Source organism: Mustela erminea, chromosome 13, assembly GCF_009829155.1.
Source record: "Mustela erminea isolate mMusErm1 chromosome 13, mMusErm1.Pri, whole genome shotgun sequence".
NCBI lineage: Eukaryota > Metazoa > Chordata > Mammalia > Carnivora > Mustelidae > Mustela > Mustela erminea.
In genome coordinates, this window is record NC_045626.1 from 77,710,458 (window position 1) to 77,734,856 (window position 24,399).

Consider the following 24,399-nt stretch of genomic DNA (forward strand, 5'->3'; position numbering starts at 1 on the left):
CCTTCTCTGCACTAATATGTTGGTATTTTCATATGTAAAAACATTGCCTGGGATTTCAAGGGATTCACAGACTCTCTGAAGCCCAAGCATGGAAGGCCATGGATTCGGAATCTAGAAATAGGGTTCAAGGTGAGGGAGATGGAAGGAAAAAACCAGACTCTGTGCGTGTGTGCCTCTGTGTGTGCCTGTGTGTGTGCACACTTGTTCCAACCCCTTTCCTTTTGGCAACATGAGTCTATGTGATGTGGTTGGTGCTGTTTATTTTGGGTTTAGATTTGAGAGTAGATTGTCAAAGGCACCCAGTGTTCCACCTTGAGAAAGCATCTGACTAGTTTCACTGGCAATAGACAAAAAGCAGACAGAAAGACAAACTGCCGTGAGTCATTCCATCACGGGCAGCCGTGGCTGCAGGAGGCTTTGGAGCCAGCATTCAGAGGCAGTGGAAACCCTGTGGCCATGGGTGGAAAGGCCTGAACAGTGCCCCGTGTCCTTCCCCTAGAAGACTGACGTTAGAACTACTCTGGTTGAAAATGTTGATGAACTATCAGGGTGGAGATACACCTGGGGAAATCGCCAGGTTCTTGGGAGACTCTAGATTCTTCCGAGTGGAAAAGAGACTCATGGAGGGAGGCAGCTGGGGAGGCAGCTGGGAGTGCCTCCCTGGAGAATTTGGTATTCGAGGTGATGAAAGGTGTGAGAACATTGGACCTTTGCCGAGGTGACCTGGAACCATCCCAGAAACTTGTCGTGAGCTTACCTGTAGGCAACTGAGCCTACCCCCACCCACACACATACTTTTTTGGTATCAATAACATTGATATTAAGTCAGGCATTGGGCTAAGTGCTTTACTTGTATCCTATCTTCATGGCACCCTTGTGAGACTGATACTTTTAGCTTCCCCACTGGAAAGATGAGGAACTGGAGGCTCAGAGAGGTTAAGCCACTTACACATAGAGGCACAGCAAGGAAGTGGCAGTCAGGCTCAAACCCAGGTCTTGTGACTCCCAATTCTTGCTCTTAGCCATTGCCTTTTAAAGACCACACCCTTCTCTAATCCTAGAGACTGTACCCCTGAGCTTGGCACAGAGCTGGATGAATGGTAGGGGCTCACACCTGTCTGCCTCACCGCCATACTGCTTTCTCTCACTCCCAGGGAGGGACACAGCTTCTCGTGGGTAGAATGTGTGCATGAAAGATCCTCAGGGTGCGTGTGTGGGACGTGCCCCTGCTTTGCCACAGGTCTCCTAGCCGTCCTCCCCACCCTCGACCTAATGTAAAAGTTAACCAGTTCAAAATGCATGAGACTTGGAAGGAAGCAGAGCTGACAACCCCAGGCAGATTTAATCATTTGACAGACACCAGTGCTGAGCACGGCACACCCTCTGGGGACACGGATGGGGAATGAATGAGGCAGACAAGGCTTCTGTCCTCTTGGAGATGGGCAGTAAACAAGTAAACAAATTAGGTGCGGACGGTAATATCGCTATGGAAGGAATGCACGGGGTAGGCGGGGGACCAAGAGCCTACTTTTGGCAGGTGGGTGTCATTGCTCTGGTCTTGTACACACGCAATACCCCTGCCCCTCGTGGGAAGCTTGGTTTTCTGATGTCCTCCTGACTCCCCTGCTTTCCTGACGGCCTTCGCCCTAAGAGAAGCTGTGCGCGTCCCTGGGACCGTGGAAGGTAAGGGTGTGGGTTGCATGCAGCCCCAGCTCCGTCCCCGGGCAGCTGCTTATCTGGCCTGAGAGAGCGCTCTCCCTCTCCCGCAGCCCGCACAGAGGAGGCTGGGGAGGGCGTGGGCTGCCTCTTCAGACCAAGAGCCAGAACAACACCAGATTCCCATAACTGGGAGCCAGAGAAGGAGGTAAAAAGACAGAGGCCTCTTTCATGAGTCACTGAGGCTGGCCTCACAGACTCCTGGCGGCCACATTTTCCAGAAAAACTCATGGGGGGCCCTTAGGAAGGGCTAGCTCTGAGTTCAGGGGCTCCCACCTTCAGAGGCAAAGAGGTGCAGCGGAAATGGTCCCGGAGCTCATAAACCGAGATTCAAATGCCTCTAGCCATGTGGTACACCCTCTGGGACCCTCAACTTTCTCATCTGTCAAATGGGGCTAACCAGGGTTATGATGAAAAGGGAGTTAAGTTGAGGCATGAAAAGGGCTTGGCACATGATTGTTGAACCGTAAAATGTAATTTTTACTCTTACTACTATTATTATTTATTGAGGAAGCCTCATAAGGGGACACGGGTGGCTGCCTTTCCCTAAAACCTGTTTGGGAGGAAAGAAATCAGTGCATGGGGTGGTGGCAGCAGCGGCAGCGGTCCCAGTGGATAGCAACAGATTTACCCCAGCGAGGCTGTCCCATTCAACAATTTTGAGGACACCTGGGTGGCTCAGTTGGTTGAGCATCTGCCTCGGCTCCAGTCATGATCCCAGGGTCCTGGGATCGAGTCCCACACCAGGCTCCCTGCTCAGCGGGGAGTCTGTTTCTCCCTCTCCCTCTCCCTTTGTGTTCTCCTCCCCGCCTCAAATAAATAAATACAGTCTTTAAAAAAATTTAAGGGAGGGTTCCAGGGAGGCAAGATACAAGGGGAGGTGACGGTGGTAACCTATTTTGTTTGCTCTCTCTCTCCTAGCTGAGAGCCTCGGCAGGTGTAGATAGGGCTGTGATGGAGGAGCTGTAGCCCAGGAGTTGGGTGGGTGCTGTCTGGCCGGTGGGATGATCTATATTTTCCGTGCATGTGTTTGTATTAACTTTTTTTTTGACTTGCATAATGTTTGGGGGGGGGAAGCGTGAGTTATGCACATTTTAAAAATCAGTACTTTTTTTTTTTTCTAAAAATTCATCCTCTTGAGAAATGGGGAGATATGGCCACTCTGAGCTGAGCCGGCCACCTGACCATGGGGTACTGGACTCCCCGGGGCCCCACGGTCCTAACCCTGTCCACTTCCCTCACCTGCCTGCCCCTGTGAGTGTTTTCAAGCTCTGATCCCCACAGCAGGAAACTCTGAAGCTGGATACTGAGGACATTTCTGGAGGCTTCCACAGAGCCTTGCAGGAACCCTACCCTTCCCAGTTGGCCACTTACGGCTGTCTTCACGCGCCCCACTCCCCTAGCTCAGTCTCGGGTTAGGGAACAGTAGTCACGCTCACTAACATTCACTGAGTGCTTCCCAGACATCATGTTTTTTACAGCCACATTCCAGTTAGTTCCCACAGCAGCCCAGGGAGACAGCGGCTGCCACCTCCATTTTACAGATGAGCAAACCGAGCCCCGGCGGGGTGTCATCTTAGCTCCGTGAGAGCAATGGCAGGGTCTTAGAATCCGGGTCTTTGGACTCCTGCATCTTTGCCGTCCACATTGAACTTCCTCCTGCCCGTGAAGGCGTGGGAGAAACACTGTTCTATCAGAGAGAACTGCTTCCTCTCCGCGTTAGCTGAAGCGTCGTGGGGCAGAGAGGTGGATGGTCAGGTCCTGCGTCAGCCTGCCTGGATCCTATCACTGATACCGCGGCCTTGGGCAAGTGACTTTGCTTTGCAGGGCCTCAGTTTCCTTCTCGGTAGGAAGGGGATTCCTGCCTACGTCCTCGGCTTGTGGGGAAGACTAAGACACACAGATTTAAAATGTTTGCGGAAAGGATTCCTGAGGCATTTGTGGATGCTCTGAATGTCTATGTAAAACCAAAGCGTCTACAGGCTTGTTTTGAGGACTAAAGAAAGGAGAGGAGCCTGTGACCGTGTGTGTGCAGGCAGCAGGTTGTGCCCAGGGGTTCCCTGTCCCGTTTCCCTGCCGCACCTCCCCCTCCCTGCTTCTGGGCACCCCACGCAGACGGAGGATGCTGGGCCACATATGAGAACACCATACCATGGAACCTTTTATTAGAACAGAGACATGTTTCGTCCAGGCTGAAAAATCGGGAACCCCGGGAAGGTTATGTTTAGCTGTGGACACCAGAAATCCAACAAGCCACGGCCGGTCTGTCACTGGGTAGAAGACAGGGTCCCGAGATGCTGGAGGACACAGGAGCTTCTCCCCTCTCTGATGTAGACGCTCCAGGCAGAGGCTGGCTGCTTAGGCCGAGCTGGGCTGGTGGTGGGTCCCCTGGCTTGGGGTTTTCCAGATGGGACTTCCAGCCCCGCCCCGAAGTGGAGAGATGGCCTTGGGGTGCGCCAAGCCTGCTGGTGGGTGCTGCTAGGTCCTTGACCAATGACTGCTTGAGGGAGCAGCCAAGAATTGGGAGAGGAAGTGCTGCACAAAGTCCTCATAGCAGGGGCCTGGCAAGAAAAGAGCTCCCAAGAGAGTGGGGCACGGAGCCAGGAGGCTCTGAGCTCAAGGGAGTTTCAGCATACCAGTTCCCCCTTCCCGGGCCTCAGTTTTCTCATCTGAAAAATGGCAGCACGACCCATGTCCCTGGCTTGTTCGAACAACCATACAAAATACGGCCTGACATGAAGGACAGTGGTGAACTCCAGAGGACAGTGAAGCCCTCTTGGTCTCTCCTTTGATAACTGGACGGCTAGGCTTGGAGAGAAGACCGAGCTACCAGAGGGCTTCTCTGACCCAGGCAACACGAGTTCTATCAGGTGGTAGCACCTGGAGGCCTCTCCTTTTTGACTGCAGGACTGAGCTATGATGACCTCTCCCTACAAATGAAGTCCATGCCCTGGTTTTTAATTTCCTTCCTTGGGAGACATCCTTCGACCTACAGAGATGGCAGAAGACACCAGGGACCGTACACCTGACAGTCTGGAGCTCAGAGCATCAGAGTCAGAACCCCGGCGCTCTACTCTGCCACGAACACTTAGGCCAAGTCCCATTTTACAGATGATAACACTGAGGCCTGAGACCCACTCCATTTCCTCCAGACAGACAGACACACACACAGGCCAGAGAATCACAAAGGAATGTTGTTCCAGTCTCTTTGGCTCAACTTGTTAGAAGATGAGGCATAGCTTTTCTCGGCCAGAGAAAAGGAATTACAACTTTCTCTCTCTCTCTCTCTCTCTTTTTTTTTCCCAAGGAGTTGTGACTTTTTAATAGAAGTTGGTTCGTGCACAGACATTTTATTCCGCAATTAATTTCCATCAAAATGAGGTTTTCCCGGAGATAACCAGTGTTTTAGTTCCATTTGAGCTTAATTTGTATGACTGAAGACTCCGTTTCTGCCAATTCCAATTTGCTGGGTGATTCTAGCACTCATTACCTGGGCGATAAAGCCCCTTGCTGCAGACAGCTGCACCCAGAGTTAGGAGATGGACCAGTTTCCAGTAACAATTCAGGGAAAGAGGGGGTCCCTCTCCTCTCCTGATACCACTCAATAAATAGGGAATAAATTATTAAATAAGCCATGTTCTGATGAGGGAGCCCCCATCATGGTATTTACAATGCAAGACAACCCCCCCCCCAAGAAAAACCCTCAATAAATTAAAAAAAAAAAAAAAAAAAAAAAGCCCAAAGCACCAGCCACAGAGGGGAGATGCTGAGTCTGTATCACAGGCTCACTGGTGTAGAAGTGAGGAAGAGGTTGCAGTTGACGCTGGAGGTAGCCTGAGCTCCTCGGCTCACGCGGCTGGCTAATGGAGGAGGCAGCATTTTGAGGAATCCTGGTTTGTTTTTTAATCAAAACTTTCTATTTAGCTGAGGAGCAAAGCAAGGCAAGACACATGCTCGTGAGACTGTTCTGACTATTCGTGGAAAATACAGCAGAGGCGATGATGGGAGTGGGACTTGAAGAAAAGTGCTTGGGAACCTTTGGGAGCACCCAAACGTCGGCCCTCTTCAGGCAAAGCCTTTGGGAAAGAGGATGGTTCTGAGCTAATGGATGATGGGGGCTCTCTGAGACCCAGACCCTTGTGTCTTTCAAACATCTTAATTTCCTTTGGCTTCTGGAAGATCGCCTTTCCTTCAAGGAAGGGAAGAAACAGATAAGAATGCAGTCGAACCTCAATGAACTAGAATGTTCCTGGACGGGGGCTTTGAGGGAGTAAGTAAGCCTTTCTTAATTTAACTGAAGGGAATTCACATACTAAGTTTTACTCTATTGATTGAGAACCTTCTAAAAATATTTGAGACTGTTTTCCTTTTTCTTCTCAATCCTGGTGAACTCACTCTGTCTTTGGACAATTTCCCAGGCCTCAGGTCACTATTCTGGATTATATCTCAAAAACTCGCCCACTTCTCAAAGAAGGTAATTTCTGGCCTGCAAAAATGGAGTGATCTCTCCAGGTTCATTCATCCAGGAAGGCTGAATGTTTGCTGGGCCTCAAGCCATACCACCCCCCCCCCCCCAACCAATGCTGGCTTTTAAAATAGGTGCACACCACACACAGGTTTCAGGCGATTTGTCTTAATCCCTGGAAGCAGAAGGTAGTGTGGGCGAAGTATGCAGAGGAACACTGATGCCAGGAACTGGGGGCTCTGCTTAAGCATGGTGGTAAGCACGGTTACCAGGACCCCAACAAGCGTTTTATTTTTGGATGCGTAAGAAGGGAACTGTACGGGAAATTCGAGAAGCAAATTGGCAAGAGGGAGGGACAGATATTCCCTCCCTCAGCCCCCAGCAGGCATTTAAGCAGCCTTCTTGCAAACTTTCCTCTGGCTGGGAGTTAGAGCTGGGTAAAGTCACATTGCCAGGGAAACAACCAGGGATGTTGCAGAAGTCTCACCAAACTCAAAGCTGTACCAGAGGGCTGGTGATTTCAATGCAGTGAATGGGGACTTTGGAAAGGGTGGGGCCCTCTCTGGGAAGCAGGGAGACCCTGCTCTTAGAGAGGCAGGATTGCTAAAGACCTCTAGATCCTGGCTTCACGGGCCCCGAAATGACCTTCTTGGGGGAAACTTCCAGCTGCTCCTTTCATCTTTTTGTTTTTTTTTTTCACCCTTTCCTGAATTTCTGCAATAGCTTCGTGCTCTCCTCTGATGGCAAGCAAGAGATCACCGTAAAAGGCTTCTGCTTTGCTTAGCATGGTGGACACTGCCTGGAAAACCCTCAGGGGATGGGGAGAAATGAGCTGCCGCTCAGGCCTGAAGCATGTGTTATTTACTCGAAACCAACCAGGTATGCTCAAGAAAGGGAGGGAGGGGTCCTGCCCACTACTGGAGGCCCCGGAGGAAGGACCAGACCAGGTGCCTCTCCTCCCCGCTCACTCCGCTCAATTCTTGCCCTACTCTCTCCTTGTCAACTCCAAGTTCGCTCCAGGTACTAAACCAGCCATCACTTCAACCACTTTACCCACCTAAACCCAAGGCGGCTACTTCAGTAAGTACTAACAAAGCCTCCTCAGTTGGCCAGAGACCCTACAGCTGTCTCCCAGCAGGTGCCTCTCTGAAGCGCGCACACCGAGATTTCTGACTGTTCAAGTTTTGCCTCAGTTAGGTTAGGCTAACTTTAGATGCCAGCCCCCACGTGAGCTGTGACTCGAATGAATCATTTCAGGGCCTTAGTTCACAAGCCTCGTGGCTGTTTTTCATCTTTCTGATCCCTCAGCAAGGCTGCTGGTGGGCAGGGAGCTGGGGTGCAAGCTTGAATCTCACTGACAGAATGACGACCTTGGGTCTGAAGGGCTCCCCCCGGCCCCCATGCCAACTCCAGGATGTCTGGACTTAGAGCTCTGTGGGTCTCCCCTGCAGGGACAAAGCCAACATCCCTGCTCAACACCCGACCTCTCAGAGTCCATCCACAAAGACATGAGGGAGAAAAGCGAGATGCACAGAAATAATTTAGAACCCCCCCCCTTGACACACACACACACACACACACACACACACCCCTCACCATATAAATAAATAAATAGTGGAATACTGCTTATGGCAACTGAGAGAGAGAGAGAGAGAGAGAGAAAGTCATCACATAAATAAATAAATAAACATAAATAAATAAAATAAATAATAGGTTTGCTAGGAGCCCCAGGCAGAATGGTCCCCTAGAGTCCTCTGAGGCAGTCTGACTGGAGGCTCTCGGGCCTCTCCCGCTGCTGTCCTGCTAATGAGGTTCCGTGGCTCCGTGATGGGAGAGTGGAGCCCAGTTTGCGTTCCTGGGCAGGGAAGAGGGTTATTTACAGTTACTGTACATGCCCTCCCAGGGCACCTGCCCCTGTCCCAAGCACCTGCCATCCGGCCTTCTGCGATGACAGCATTGGCATCCATCAGTCTGGGCGGGTGGGGCCCAGGGCTGGGCCAGAGGGCATCGTGGGAAGGCCGGGTCATCCAGAGCTGTCTGGGGCACCTCGCTCTGCTCTCCTGGTGGAGGAAGGCCTGGTGGGCGGCTGCACAGGCTGATGTGATGGGAGAGATTGGGGGATGGGGGAGATGGCTCACTGCTTTCAAGAAAAAGGATTTTTGTTGTTGTTGTTCACATGTTTTCCTTGGGCTCCAGTGAAGGGTAAGTCCCTGCTCCCCCACAGCTGGCCCCAGTATCCAGAGGCGGGAACTGTCCCCTGCACTATCTCCCTCTGTGCCCTGTCCCGCTGCTGTTGCCACCGCAAACTTGAAACTCACCCACAAGGCTCCGGAAAGCCAGTCAGCTGGTGAGGGGGATGCCCAGGAGTTTATTTTAAGGATCCTCTCCCGCACACCCCTGTTCTCAGTGCCTGCTGGGGATGAAGCAACTGGTGGTATTTGTGGGGTGGAGATCAGCTTACCCGTGCCGCCCAGCCCCGGGGAAGGGGAAGACAGGGTGAGGGCAGGCATGAAGGCGGGGCTGAGCTCTCAGAGAAGCCTCAGAAACTGGCGGAATCCCAGGATACCGAGGATCCCAGCCCCTGTCCCCTTATACTCTGGATTTGGGTCTTTCCCCCCAAAACCTGAGCTCCTGTGCCCCATCCTGGCAAAATTCCTGAGAGGCAAAGGGGGTGGCCCGGGCTGAGGGTAGGTGGGCTCCAGGCTGGGGCGGTCCGGCGCTGGGGGAGGGGGCAGGCAGGCACCAACGGGAGGGTAAGGCCAGACTGGCCGGCGCTGGGGGCTGGCAGCTGGCCATGGCACTGGGGGCCGTTCAGCAGATGGTCTCATGGAACGAAGCTGGTGCCAGCTAGCGGGGGCTGAGGCAAATCTGGGCTGTGGGGCTGCAGATCAAGCTGTCCTCACTGTCCACTGTGTCCTTTCTCAGGGAGGTTCAGGGGCCCTGTGAAGAGCCAAGAGGCTGGCAAAGCAGAACCTAATGGACTGCTTTTCCTGACCACACTAACATAATGGGGCGGGGGGGGGGGGGGAGCAGCAGAATGACCCTTGCCCTTTTGCATCTAGACTCACGATCAGAGAACAAGTGTTTCCTGCCTCCTGACCTTTCCTCCCTATTGAAACATCCACAATCCCGACTCAGATAGCCCCCTCCTCTCCCGCCATGCCCACAGCCTTCTAGCCTTTGCTCCGGCCTGCCTGGGAGGTGAAAAGCCTGACAGCATTCCGTTTCCTCTCCTCTCACTCCATGAGGGTCCACACACGCACATCAAGAGGCTGAATGAGGGGGAAATGAGAGCAGGTGTGATGCGAGCCTTCCATAGGCGGCCTGTGAGCACTGGGTGCGCAGAACTCTTTTCCTGGCCAGGGCCAAACACTGGAGTCACAGGCCCGTTGCTTCTTACAAAACCTTGAGGTTTTTGGTGCCAACAGAGGGTGGTTCTCTCCCTTCGCCCAGGCCCGAACTGAGACCCAGGGTGGTGCTGGCGGCGGCTCCTAGCAGCTTGACAAAGAGGCTGAAGGCCCCATACCCTCGTTTCTTCCTCCCCAGGAGAGCAGGAAGGACAGGGTCCAGGAGCCCTCAAGGTCCATCACCGAGGAGAAGGCAGGGTGGGCAGGGAGGGGGACAGGCTGGCAGAGTGCAGGGGGCCCTCCTGCCGGCAGCTGACCCAGGGGAGGGCTCTTGCTTAGCGCCTCGTGCTGGAGTAGCTTTCCGCTGAGCTGTAGCTGCGGCTCCGGCTCCGGGAGCCCAGGCTGGGGCTGCGGGAGCTGGAGCTGCTGCTTGTGCGGGTCCGGCTGCGACTGCGGCTGCGGCTGCGGCTGCGGGTCCGGCTGTGGCTGCGGCTCCGGCTCCGGGAGTAGCTGCGGCTGGCCGAGCGGCTGCTGCTGCTGCTGTACCAGGAGGAGGTGCTGCTGAGGCTGCTGGACGAAGAGGGGCTGGGCCGGTAGTAGGGGATGGGGCGCTTCCGGGCACTGCGGAGAGCAGACAGGGGGCGCTGGAGGACCAGACTCCGCCCAGCCCCAGGCCAGAGAGCTCCCGCCGGCTCTCTGGGGAAAGTGGGATCCTTCCACTCCCCAGGTCCTTGGGGGAACCCTCCTTTTATGCTCCTCGTCCTGCCCTGTGACTGTCCCCTGGACGGTCTCAGCCTCGTGCTGGTGTCTGGGGAAGTCACCGATCTCACTTCTTAACAAAGCAAGCCTGGGGCTTGGGGCCTCCAGCTGGCAACAGGATCTACATCTAGACTTTAATAGCAGTTCTGTTGTGCTATTTTTACTTTTATTAGAACCTTCTATTTATGGTAAACAGGCTGATTTTCCATATAGTATACTGTGGTGTATTCCTTTTGAATTAAAGGTATGGACTTCTAAGAAAGAGCATATCTATTTAAAGAAAATTAAGTAAACTACAGCACACCTACTAAACAGACAAGTCAAAAGTGTTCAGATGCTGCTGGGTGACAGAAGTTTGGGAAACACTGAGTGGGTTCATCAAGATGGACTATTTGAGGTTGACTAAGGAAACGAGAGCCTTTTAGAAATGCCACTTTAGCTCAGCCTTCCTCAGAATCAACCCGAAGGGCACCTCTGGTCAATGCAGTGGGTTAGGACTTCCTGTGTGCCAGGGTGTTCTGTGGGATATCTGAGAAGGTGCTGCTATGACCCCTATCTCATTGTCTGGGGCACAAGTGCTTTTTCCTCCTTCAGGTCATCTCTAGGGAGGAGGCAGTAGGCAGCCAGGAGGGCACCCCAGCCCCAGTCCTGTGAGTCTCTGGATGGAGTTGCTGACGCTTAGAGGCCAGAAGGAAGAGCCCAACTGATTGTCAGGAGCCAATTTTAGAGCAGGACTCAGCCATTCTTCCTGCTTTCAAGGCCTGAGAAATATGTGTCCACTTAGACCTCAGGCTTCTTTTCTAGGGCTTTTCCATCTAAGACCTTACCTGTTGTAGGAAACCTTATCCACCTAGTCTGACCATCCAGTCCGTAACAAGGGCACCCTGAAGGTTCTAGTTTCTGCATTTCAGTTTACAAAGTGGGTTCCCATCTGTTTCCCCCGTGCACTTCATCGTCATGACACTCCTGGGAGTTATTTCCTTCCATATTACATGGGTGGGAACTGAGGATCTGGGAGGTGAAGAGACTTTCCCAGCTTACCTAGAAAGTGGCACAGCCGGGATTCCACTCCAGAAACAGTGCTCTCTCCCTCACCAACCAGAGCTACCTCTAAGTCCCTTTGGCATCTAAACGATCCTTCTTGTCCCCCTCCCCCCCAACACTTGGTGCAAGGTGTGATCAAGGGCTATTAAAGCGGACTTGTGGGTCTGAGCAATGTCTCCACTGGCCGGCTCCACCCCCAGGCAAAGGCCCCGCCCCACTGCTTTGGCCCCACCCCCTTGCCTGGACTCGACTTCCGACTTCCCAGCCCTCTCCGTAGACCCGGGCCACAGCCCCTGAGCCTACTGGATTCCTCAGGCCGGCCCCACCCTTGTCCCAGGCACCCATTCTAGTCCCGCCCCCGAGCCCCCCCCCCCCCCCCCGCAAGGGCCCACACAGTCCGTCTGAGTTCCCACAATCCTGAAATCCAGCTCCAAGGGGACACGGGGAGAACTCGGGGCCTCAGTGGGTGGGAGGGGTGTGGGTGAGGGTGAACCTGGGCACCCCTGGCCCTCTTGGCCTCACCTGGTTATCCTCCGCGCCTCCAGGTGGCTCGGGGAGTCTCTCCGGCGCTTCCGCATGGGCGAGTAGGACCGCCGTCTCCGACGCGCTCGCTCGCGCTCCCGCTGCTGCGACTCCTTCTCGTTGTACTTGGGGTCCCGCTCCCTGAAGGGGTGGGGCGGGGGTTAGGGGAAGCTGGGGCTGGCTTTCCGGCATGAGCCGGGGCACTCACTTCCTCTCACCTGTGCCCAGCACCCCCCTTGGAAAGGTCAAGTTTCCTCCCGGGGCCCCAGGGAAGGCGGGAGGGAAGAGGACAGGGCTGTGGTTCAGTACTGTGGGGAGGGCGGACGCGTGCCCGGGGTGAGTCTGCGGAGTGAGGGTGTGAACGTCAAGAGGGCCCTGGTGTTACCCTTTTGGAGTAAAGAAAAAAAAAAGAGGGTGCATGCGTGAGAACGGGGCGCTCTGAGTATGGGGATGGAGGGTAGTACTAGGTGTGTGAAGAGGTTGAGGGCGGGGGTTGGGAATTCTGGGGTGGGCTGGCTGCTCATTACGAGGGGCGGCTATATTAGGACTCAAGGATATGTGTGCGGGCACCAAACATATCCACTCCAGCGGAGACAGAACTACAAGGATGCTGGGTCGTCTCCCCACCCCTACTCCGGCAACGCAGAGGGGGCCGGGGAGGCGGGGCCTGTTTGGGGGCGTGGCCGTACCTGCTGGGGCTGTACCGCGAGTAGCTGGGGCTGCGGCGCGAGCGGGAGCTTCTGCTGGGTGGGCTCCTCTTGCCGGACTTGGAGGAGTAGCTGGAAGAGCGCGAGTAGGACCTTTGGGAGAGTAAACAGTCCCTGAGGGGCCTGCTGGGCTTGGCCAGGGTCGTCCCGGATGTGTAGGGCTATATTCAGCTGGTCCCCTGAGGGAGACCTTTCTCTTTCGGGATGCCAGGCTGAGGAATCTGGCCCTTTCCCGAGAATGAAATTCCCTCTCTTTGTGGGGATTGATAATAATTTGGACAACTTTTTTTTTTTAGTTCCTTCCATTAAGGCCACTTATTAGTTGTGTTACCTTGAACAGGTGATTTCACTTCTTGGGCCTTGTTTTCTCATCTATAAAATGGGAGTAAATAATTGTACTTACCCTGTAGAGTTGTAAATGAGTAAATTAGGGTCAGTCACACACCTCCCAGAGGCAGCACACAAGAAATGTTAGGTAAGTATTTTATTACGTGTCAGACACTGAACTAGCTTTGTGTGCATAACCTCACTGAATCCTCAACACATCCTAGCGTTAGGTACTATTATCAATCCCATTCCACAGAAGGGGAAACCGAGGCACAGAGAGAGGGGAATGTTTTCACTGTGTAGATAAGGAAACTGAGGCTTGGAGAGGTTATCTGAGGCCCAAGGCCACCAGCTAGGAATGGGTGTAGCGGGCATTCAAACTCAAGTCTGTCTGACTCCTTTCCCCCAAGGGCCAAAGGACATCTCCAGTTCCCGTAACTAGTTCCCTAAGGAGGAAAGTGCTGCAGAATGAGGTCAAAATGGCACTCACCTTTTTCTGGATGAGGTGGACCGGCTTCGGGTGTACCTGGGGGAGGCTCTGGGGATTGGGGATCGGGAGGAGTGGCTGGAAGAGCGGGTGCTGGCATAGGAGGGGCTGCGGGAGCACCCTCTCATGGGGGAGCTCCGGGCTGTGGATGGGACCAGGCTGGACTTCTTCACCTCTGCACACTCCAGACACGGCGACTGAAATCCTCTGCAGATGTGGGGAGAACGCTGGTTAGCAACGGCCTGCCCGCTGGTCTGGAGGCATCTGGAGCTGATACTCTTCTCCCTACCTTCGCCGAGGCTGTGGTACTCTCAGAAACCCCTTTCCACCTGCTCCCATCTTACTGCCTCTGGGAACATTCCAGGCCATAGGTGTCAGAGGAATAGGGACAGAGGGGAACGCATCCTACGGGGGGCACTTCAGAGCATTTTAGGTCAGTAGGTGTAGGCATAATGGTAAATTACACCAAATCACATGAGACTTACTCCCTTTGAGTCTTTTCTGGTCCTTCTGATTACATTAATGAGAAAACCCTGGTTGGGTACTACTGCGTTTCCACCATCTCTGTAACACTGGCAATCTCCCAGACTTGGCACCTTGCGCAGGCAGCTGTTGCTCACCAGAATTAAATACACTGTCTTTATGTGTTTTCATATGTAAATCATGTATTTTGCGGGTGCTTTCTATTTAGGATGAGTTTTAATATAAGTTTCCTTATATGAGTTTATTAAAGGAAGGGTACCAGTAGTACAGGGATAGGGCTAAAATCAAGAAAGGGCCATACAGGTGGTTTAAATTTGGGAAACTTTGATGTAGCCCATTTTGCAGATGGGGGAATTGAGCCTCAGAAGAGTGAAGGCTTGCTCAAAATCACCCAAAGACAGGTTCTGGTCTTCTGCATTCCCCCCTGCCTGGGGCCATGCGAAGCTTCTATTGGGTTCTCACTAAGGGCATATTCATTTGGTTTGGGCCGAATCACGTTTAAATGGTGTGCAGGGGCTCATGACGATCTGGCCCCTGCGCGCCCCTCTAATCTCAGCTCTTGGCACTTTCCTCTCTTGAGGCCAGTCATAATGGACTACTTGTTCCTCCTGGAATATCCCTGTTCCTTCCCTGTCTCCAGGCCTTAGAACGTTCCTACTGGCTGGAACCCTCTTCCCTCTCCTCCTCACCTGACAATAACTACTCATGGTTCAGGCTTTAGTTTGACCTCACCTTTTCTGGGAGGCATTCCTTGACATGTCCCTGAATCTAGCTGGGTGACCCTCATTGTGTTACCACAGCCCCCAGCCTCTATGCATCCGCTGTCCCTAGAAGGACTCAGTTGCCTCTTCCTCCCCCGTCACTGAACTACTTGGGGGAGAGGACTCATGTCTCTGGATACTCTATCCCAGCACCTCGGACAGAGCCTGATACATCTGTCCTAGCTCATGAAAACGGCTCTGAAATAAACCTTTGAGCCTCTTAGTGTCCTGGGGGCTTCACAAGCATCGTCTTGTATGGTCCTCCCACCAACACTTAGGAGACACAGAACCGTTAGTTACTTCCTCAAGGCCACCCAGAGTCTCAAACCCTGATCTGTCCCACTTCAAAGCCCATGCCCCGTCACCCCACCAGTCCCCACCTTCACTGTCGAAGTTTCCCTGGATTTAGAGCTGATGATGTCTCTTCCATTCAGCCCTCTGCTCACTGCTGACATGACATAAATAGTCATGAATTTAGAGATCATTTATATTTCAAAATGAAAGGCTGGGCCTAAATGATTTAATCTGGCTGTCCGTAGAGGTAAGATGAAGCAGAGAACCGCCAAACGCCACTCAGGTTTTAGCTTCAGTGCTGTGACAGATCTGTGTTTGAATCCTGGCATTGGCCCTTCTGATCCTGAGGGTGTTTTTTTTTTTTTTTTAAGATTTTATTTATTCAACAGAGAGAGACACAGTGAGAGAGGGAACACAAGCAGGGGGAATGGGAGAGGGAGAATCAGGCCTCCCGCTGAGCAGAGAGCCCAATGCGGAGCTCGATCCCAGGACCCTGGGATCATGACCTGAGCTGAAGGCAGACACTCAGTGACTGAGCCGCCCAGGCACCCCGATTCTGAGTTTCTTAAATACTCTGTGTCTCAGTTTCCCCACCAGCTACAAAAAGGTCTCTGATAATACTTACCATGAAGGTTCTATGAGGATTAAGGAAGATGATCCTTGGCAAGCACTTGGCATGGCACCTAGCCTATAGTCAGGGCTCGGCACACACTAGCAGGCATTATCATCATCAGTTGTTATTACTATTGCTCTCCTGGCTCTTTTTGCTGTTTTGTCATTTTCTGCCCTAGAGAATGTAAGTAGACCCCTGTCTTCCCTGTCTCATCTGGGAATATCACTGCCTGTTCTGGGAGACACTGACATTTGCTCTGACCCAGCCCTGGGCTCCCAGGCAGGCTTGGGTGTGAACCAAGGCCGGGCACGTGCCAGGGCAGGCAAACCAGAGGCTCCGTGTGGATGCCAGGCTGTTCGTCCAGAACTGAAGTGGGCTACGTGTTGGGGACAAAGGGCACTCTGTCCTTGAAGAAGCCATTAACTGTTTCTCTGCTAAGGCTTTGCTTATCATTCTGACATCATGGCCACTTTGGAAAAAGCAGACTCCCACCCCCCAGAAGAAAGAAGACCCCACTGTTAGCACGGTGGAAGGCACCAGCAAATCTCTTCCACCCTCAACACCGCCCCCCCCCCCACCGCCCCCTGCATCTGCCTCCTTATACGCTCCTGAGGAAAAGGACGGTGCCATTCATTTCTCCAGCACCAGGCTGAGTGGTTGGCTTCTAGGAGGTGCCTGATAACCAGGGAAGGGATAAGTAGCCGAATGAATGGTCGGAGTCAATGATCAGCGATTTCTACTTGCTGTAATTGTGACATTAGCCTCAGCGCTTAGCATTTTGCTGTGATTCCTTGAATGAGAGGGTAAGGGGGTAATGAAGTAGAGTTTACAACTGGCTCGTCAGCCACCGCATGGAAGGTTCTCTGCAGGAAAACTGCATCTGACCAGCGGGTGAAGATACACGAGCACACACTGCAGGTGTGTGGGAACCCTCTGTCCTCTGCTGTTCTACTCTCCGCATCTCACGTGAGAGGGAAATGTTACCATCAGTGAGACATCACCGCCCAGGAGTCCCTGGTTTCCATGAGCCACTCATTCCTGTGAACCCAGTGGATTTTGACAAATGGAAACTACGTATCCACCCTCGCAGCGTCCTCAACCCCCTCTACCCACTGCCCTCTCTGCGTCTCTCTACCCGCGAATCGGCTTGCTGTCTCCTGAGTTCTGCCTTTTCCACAATGTCACAGAGTTGGACTCGTACCGTATGTAGCCTTCAGGCTGGTTTCTTTCACTCATTTAAATTTCCGCCATGTCTTTTCATGGCTCGATGGCTCATTTCTTTTTAGTGCTGAATAGTATTCCCCTCTTCTGTGTGTACTGCAGTTTATTCACCTCCTGAAGGATGTCGGAGGTGGTTCTAAGTCTGGGCAATTATGAACAAAGCTGCTGCAAACATCCAGGAGCAGGCTTTTGTGTTGACACAAGGTTTCAATGCATCTGAATGTTTTTACAGGACAGCGACTTTAAAGGAATTCAATGTTAAGACTTTCTCCTGAGATTACTGGTAAAATGGACATTTGTTTTTGCCTGCCCATCTCCATCCTTCCTGATATCAGTACCCTGACTTTTCCTTCAGAGAACCGGACTTCCCCCAAGTTTTGTGTAAGTGGGAAGGCTACTCATAAACCCTGAGTAGCGTGTGACAAGTTGTTGCCAAGAGCACAACATCTCCTGGGCCACAGTGATTGGTCCAAGGGTGGACAAATGACCCCAGATGGGCCAAGAACAAACCGTAAGACTCCACCCTGGTATTTTGCTGCAATTTTTGGGAAAGGGGCATCCTCTGTCCACTGGCTGACTGAACAGATAGAAAGGTTAGCATGTGTGAATGCTGTTGGCCTATGTGCTCATGTTTTGGGAGGGTCTGCTTGAGAATGAAGCCAACAGAGAGGGAAGCGGAGATGAGACATGGAATGGAGAAGGGAGATTCTCAGTGATGTATTTTTGAGCCTGGATCCAGCTGTACCTAAAGCTGACACCCTTGGATTTTTTTTTTTTAATCTCCCAAATTATGCCACTTTGGGTTTTCTCTCTCTTGCAAATCAAAGCCTCCTGGGTTCCAGGTGGGAAGTGGGTGGGTACAGGGCTACGGTGAGAGACTAAGATGATAGAGCTAAGACAGACCCCCCTCCCCCTCCCCCGCTGCCCCTTTCCTCCTCTAGCCCAGGTACACTGACCTTGACTCTCTGCCCCTGCTGGTGGGGGAGAGATTCTCCAAAGTGGCCCCCTTGTTCTGGGGCGAGGAGGTGGTGAAGGAGTTTCCTGAATCCGAGGTGTTGCCACAGTGGAGCTCCTGGCTCTTGGTGAGGCCCCCACTGGGGCTCCCCTTCTCTTGACCTCGCGACCTGGCTGAGCTGACTTGCGTGGAGGGCGGTGAAGAAGTGTCATTGCCGGAGTCGTACTCCTGGGAGCGTCCTCGGGAGGTGGTGAGCGGGCTGGCTGTTTTGGTAAAGAGGTCAGCTGCAGACCCCGACCCAGTGATCTGAAAGCAAAAACACCCGTTGGACACTGCTGACTGCTGGGCCTGTGCTCTGTGTCTAAATAACCAAGAAATGTTTACCGTCATGATGCACTGTAACGAAAGGAGAGAGAGAGAGAGAGAGAGAGAGAGAGAGAGAGAGAAGAGGAAAGAGAGACGCCAAAAAAAAACAAAAGCACAAATTCCTGAAAGAATTCCACAGAAAGGAGATATTGTTTTTTACCCCCTGCTAGAGTAACTGGAAGATTTAGGTATCATGCAGAGAAAAAGCATGCGATCCAGATTAAACCAAAGAAAAAGGAAATTATATAAAATTTAATTTCTAATGAGTTAACTCAAACAAAAGTGACAACTCAATCGAAAGGGGGTGTGTCACACCCTTAACCTAAAACAATAATAAAAATAAAGGAAGGGGGAGGGGAAAAGAAATGGGACCATGGGCATGAAAAACATAGATCTTTTAACTTAAAAAAAAAAAGAGAGATAAAGCCAAAATTTTAAACTTCAACCAAATCCTCAACGAATTTGACTTTTTTTTTTTTAAAGAAAAAGTTCCCTGAATAGAACCCTAAACAAATATCGCATGGGGAAAAGAAATGAAATAAAGAGAGTTTCTTTTCTTTTCTTTTTTTTTTTTTTAAATATAAAGTCAAGGTCACAAAATGACATTTTAGTAGTTTTCAACTAAAGGGGAAAAGAAAGGGGGACAAAAAAAAAAATGGAAGTCAAATAGTCTGACTGAAAACAAATGAAAAAAAAGCTCTCTACGGATATTTGTGTGTGTCCTTTTCCCCCTGGAGAAGGTAGCTAAGGCTCTCGAGTGGCTTCTAATAAATTCTCTCATGTCTTTGCGGATTATATCCACTTACCAAGCAAGAGCTCCTCCTTTAGTAGGTAGGTAAGGTGTAAGAGAAAGGGAAGAGCGGGCAACGTGAGTCCATCATTAGAGTCGAAAATGACAAGAAAAAACACACACCTTTCTGCACACCCTCACACTTGGCCCTGAGCTTTGAGTTTTGGTTTTTCAGTGTTCCTACCAGGCGAGGCATCAGTTCTGTTTGGTTTTCTCAGCAAGGGGACCTCAAGCCATCAACACTAACCTCGTGAGTCCCTTGGTGCCCGAGTTGGATCAAGGAACCCTGGCTGAAAATGCGGCGGGGGCTAGAGCTCGCCTCCCTGGAGGTGTCAAGATCGCGAGGATGTGCTTGGGACAGAGGGCGTGGGGAGGGGCTGGGACATCTGGGGTGAGTGGGAATGGGGAGGTCTGATCTGGGACGGATGAAGGAGGAACGGAAGGTGAGCGAGCCCTTGGCAAGGCGGTGGTGGATTCACAAGCGCGGTGGATGGTTCTCTAAACGTTCAGAGCAGTGTCACGGCTGTGATGTCACCGTGGTCCCTGCCAACAGTACCGTGCTTATTTAGCCACGGGCAAGAGGGACTCCTGCCCTGGGCCTCCTCCGGAGATAACCATCCTCATGCAGCAAGAAATCTGTGGGGCCTGGAGGATGCTGCCTGGAAACCACTTTCCCTGAGACCACCTTATGGGTCTCTGAGGTCCCAGAGTTCTCTGTTTAAATGGCCTCCGAGCCCCCTTCCAGGGTCTCTGCAGGCTCATCCATGGATCTATGCTCCTGGGGATACACCAGGCTTCAGGTGTGCACACTCTCAGGTCCAAGGGTGCCCATGAGGACCCAGCTTCGGTGTTCAGGCCAAGGCGTCCATGTGCACGTGTGGGAGGCCCATGGTGTTGGTTGGTGCAAGTGGTAAGAGGAGAAAGAGAGGGGCCATGGCCTTGAAGGGTCCCCCACCCCCCGCAACCCAACCACCACCACACTGCCGTGATGTGGCTGGCTGCTCCGAGGGATGTGAGATTCTAAAATCAAACCTGAATTTCCAGATCATTTTCAAGCTATCTTTGCCAAGACAGGAGAACCTACCATGTTTAAGTTTGCTGTCTTGATTTATAAACATTGAGATGTATAGTGTGTGGGGACCTTCTCTACTCTTGCCCTGGGCCCCATGCATGTTAGTGAGATCTCACCATCAAAAGCCTGCTTCCCTACCCGCCCCCCCCCTCCTTATCCCTTGTACCTTGGGCATAAAGGAGTGGGACTCTGGGGCCTTCCTAGGGAACCATTTCTGCCTTCATAGCAATTGGTCATGAGGGTGAGACACAGAGACACCAGAGCTATGAGGAAAACAGCAAACTCTGGTAGCTCAGGATGTCAGCTTCCAGACCGGGGAGGCGGAATGTCCTTTGTGGGTTCTCCCAGAAGGCTCTGCACACGGACAAGGTGATGGTCCAGTTTTACCAAGTTCTACTCAGCACGGCTGCCACTTCCTCTGCCTGGTGACCTGGCAAGCTTTGCTTTGGGACAAGGGACCTCAAAAGAAGATTCCTCAGGTGGAGTCTTTTTGAGTGAGACTTCTTTAAAAACAATGCAAAGGCCCTGTTTCCATTCAGCTCCTCCTTTTTGTCTTCCCATCTGCAGTATGGATGTGGTATCTTCCCCCACTCTGGGAGTCCAGTGGCAACATGTGTATTTCTACCACCTCCGTCAGGAACAAGAAAGCATCACGGGGTCTGATGGGCTCTTGGACTGGGCCTTGGCCTGGGGATGAGCACAGACAATCTTTGCTTCGGGGATGGTGAAGGTTTGGTGGCCGGTATCTCACAAATGAATCAGGCAAGCCCTTTTTGGAGGGAGCCAGGCTGGAAGATGAGTCTAACGAAGGGGCCTGTGGGTGTAACGCCTTCTGTTATCCATCCGTAACCGACTCGCTACCTGGGGGCATCCAGGCTGGCCTTCCGGCCCTGACTTGTTCCCAGCCCTGACTACGGATTTCAAAGCATTTGCCCTGGTGCATCATGGGTCCCCATGGGCAAGGATTTCATGAGTGTGAGGCCCTTCCAGGCTAGTAGATACAGAGGGAACTTTGCCCTCTTTGCCCTCTCAACCCCACAGCCTGAGCTCACAGACACACTTTCAGCACGCCTCGCCTTGAATGTGACCATTATCCACACGTAACTTGTATAATTAGCACCGAGAGTTGTACCAAGCTTTTCCATCCTTTCCAGAAAACAGAGATAAAGGTCCTCTGAAATGTTCTCATTGGGTGGAACTGCATGCCTAAAAATACCAACATCTCCTGCTTATTTAGAACTCCCATTTCTTTGGATGAATATAAATTCCTCGGCATGGTTGACAATATCCTTTACAGTCCAACCCAGAGTATCTGACAGGTCTCTCTTCCACATACCCCCACTGTGGCCCCACAACCTAGAATTTTCTTGGTTCTGCTGCCACATCTCACTCTCCCAACCCCAGACCATTTGCACATGCAATGGCAAGTTCCTCTGCCTAGAACATTCTTCTCCATTACTCTATTTCATATGGCTAAATTTATACATCGTCCAGGTTACATATCACCTCCTCTAGAAAGCCTTCTCTAATTCCCCAGGTCAGGATGGCACAACACTCCACCACTCACTCATTCATTCATTTGATTTTTCATTCATTTACTCTTTCAAAAATGAATGGCTTCTGGGGTGCCTGCGTGGCTCAGTGGGTTAAGCCTCTGCCTTCGGCTCAGGTCATGATCTCAGGATCCTGGGATTGAGCCCCACATTGGGCTCTCTGCTCAGCAGGAAGCCTGCTTCTCCCTTTCCCCCTCCCCCTGCTTGTGTTCCCTCTCTCACTGTGTCTCTCTGTCAAATAAATAAAATCTTAAAAAAAAAAAGTAATTAAAGTTAAAAAAAAAAAAAGAAAAAGTGGCTTCTATGTGCCACAGTACAGTTATTCAGTGGGCTGATTGCTTGTTTTACTGCCTGTCTCTCCATCTGAGTGGGAATTTGTAGAAGGCAGAGGCCACGAATGCCCAGTTCAGTACTGTACCCAAGTAACCAGCAGTGCCTGGCACAGAGTAAGTGCTCACTAAATCTGGATACATGAACACAGCCTGAGCCGGGAAGCCTGGGCCCATCCTAGCTTGATTCAGTGGCGAAGATGGCTGAGTGGCCACATCCTGGTAAGGCCCAGCTGGGTAGCTGCCAACTTTGGGAATTTGATAGGTTTTAAAGGAGGGACTGGCCCCCATCATATTCAAAATAGTTCTTAAAAACTAGGTGGATTCTTGGCTGAAGGCTGCTGTCTCGAGACCAGCTCAGAGCTGTCTGTGTGATCAAGAGATAACCTTTAGAACTGAGTTCCAGGCCTGTGGCAGAGAGAAGGAATACAGTCTGTTCTCCCTCTCCTTCCCGGCCCGCCTCAGACCCAGCATCCTCAGAGAAAGCACCCAGAGGCTGTGTCTGTACATTCTCGACAGCTGAAGTTCCAGGCTGAGCTGAGAAGCTCCAGATCTGCGAAGACTTCCAGATGAGACAGGCGACGCTTGGTCTCCTTACTTGCCTTCTACCCTCTACTACCCTGGGAGGTCAGCTTAAGATATAGGCTGGGGCTGGCCATTTGCACACAACAGGGCCGTCAGCCTGTACTTCGTTCAGATTATAAAAAGGTGCTCCTTCTAGGTGAGGAGCGAGAAAAAGATGCTCCCTCTGGCCAGACAAATCTGGATGGTTGATGGCCTTTTCGTTTCAGACTCCGTCTTCTCCAGAGCAAAGAGGAGGAAAGGTATTGAGGGGAGCCAGAGGTCGAATGCGTGTGTGTGTGTTTGCGTGAGTGTGTGTGTGTCTGTGTGTGTGTGTTGGGGGTGTGTGACAGCCATGATAATGCAAAGGAGACCTTCATGATAGGCAGACAACAGAGGCCTCTGTGTTTTTGTCCTTTCTAGACAAGTACTCACTCACTAAGATACCAACAGTTGTCCACTCAGTGACATGACAATGTGGCTCCTACCTGCTCCTCATTTAGATTAACAGCCCTCTCAAAATTCATCTTTCAAGAGTTCTTCATCTGCTGGGAATTTCTCTTCTAACCATTAACTGACCTTTGCCCCTGTCCTCCTAGCTAGGCTGAAAACAGTGCTCAAGATACTTGATAGGAGGAGTCATTCTAGACCTACTGTTGTCCAGTACCAATGTCCAGTAATCATGGTACCTGTGCCCCTGTTTAAGACCTGGAACCCTCATACCAGGAAACTCTTCTTTGGTATACTGTGGCCCCTTCCTCCATATCAGTCTTCTTCTTCTTCCCCTGTCTTCACAAAGGCCTACCTGTGGAGCTTGGCATAAAAACTCAGCCCCTGTAATATCTGCTTAATTACTGAGCGGAAAAAACAAAAAACATCGTCTTAATATGGATTATCTCCAAAATCAAGACAGGAATTTGAATGCTGGTAGTTGATTTGAGAGGACAAGGAACTTCTATAGGGGAGAGGGGAAATGAGATGAGGGAGAAGAAAAGCCAATGAAAGACACGTTATCAAACCAGCTACCACGGAGGGCAGCCGGAGGACACTCTGGGAGCCAGTGAGGAACTGACCCTACCGAGGAGGGAGCTGGGGTATTTATACGCCAATGCCCCACCACTCGTAGGTTGGAGGCTGCACCCAGTGGGTGTCTGTTCTCTAGGGTGTTCATACTGCCACGTGGCCAACCAAAGCAGTCTTTGCCGGCCAGAGAGCACCTTCCAGAAGCTGGAGGTTGGCCATGTGTCCTGAAGCAGAGAGGATGAAGGGATATAATTGAACAGCATCTGCTTCAGCCCCCCAGATTACCATTGGAAAACTGACAGGTCAAGTTATATTTTGTCTCAGCTACCTTTTCTTTAGCCCACTTAGTATATATGTACCCAGGTACATAGCCCACCTGACAGTAAATCTGAATTAACTGCCAACATTGCAGAATGGGGCAGTTTCACCTAACAGCTCTATTTCTAGTCTGTGCTGAAGGTCTGACAATGCTGGGTCCACATCCTTGCTGCTCATCATCGGCTCAAGAGAACTGCAGCTGCCCGTTTCGGGCTTTTCTGGTGCCCAGGCCCCCGCGATCCCAGGTGCTTCTATCTATTAACTGCCAGGCCCCCCGAGACCTCTGAGTTTGTGACCCTCTGTTCCAAATGTTTGCCACGACCCTGACCACTGCAAAGGAACCACAGTGCCTCCTGGATGCCCCATCTCTCCCTTCCAGAACTATGAAAATGGATGCTCCCTCTTCCCCAGCTTGATCCTTTTCATGCCTCTTGGACTTTGGCCAATGGAAGGAACCAGGAGACCAGAGCCATTAAACCGCATCCAGACCCAGAGGCCATGACAAGGTCTTCCCTTCTGGATCAGGATTGCCAATCTCAGATTTATTTTCCCCCAAGGACAAACTACTTCACAAACTCATGGCCATTGGAAGAAAGCAAACAAGCATTTCCCCTTTAGTCCCAAGGCCCCCTCCAATGTGAAGCTCCGATTTTTTTTTTCTCTTGAAATCATAAGTTGACTCATCT

The 24,399-nt window shown here is 51.7% G+C and overlaps 1 protein-coding gene and 1 long non-coding RNA gene across 2 annotated transcripts in view; both read right to left on the minus strand.

Moving 5' to 3' along the window:
- Positions 1-3,853: 3,853 nt before the first annotated feature.
- On the minus strand, positions 3,854-9,674 carry LOC116571909. The gene is made up of 2 exons (XR_004278041.1): positions 8,500-9,674; positions 3,854-8,276 (listed from the first exon to the last, which is right to left on the minus strand). It is a non-coding gene; the product is annotated as an uncharacterized LOC116571909 (long non-coding RNA).
- An 80-nt stretch (positions 9,675-9,754) lies between these two features.
- SRRM4 (serine/arginine repetitive matrix 4) overlaps positions 9,755-24,399 on the minus strand; it is a 143,861-nt gene continuing 129,216 nt past the window's right edge. Inside the window, exons 9-13 of the mRNA XM_032310408.1 lie at positions 17,703-18,007; positions 13,378-13,581; positions 12,543-12,653; positions 11,854-11,994; positions 9,755-10,149 (exon numbers count right to left, since the gene is read on the minus strand). Coding sequence (XP_032166299.1) covers positions 9,864-10,149; positions 11,854-11,994; positions 12,543-12,653; positions 13,378-13,581; positions 17,703-18,007 — 1,047 coding nt within the window. The 3' untranslated portion in view covers positions 9,755-9,863. The remainder of the gene's footprint in view (positions 10,150-11,853; positions 11,995-12,542; positions 12,654-13,377; positions 13,582-17,702; positions 18,008-24,399) is intronic.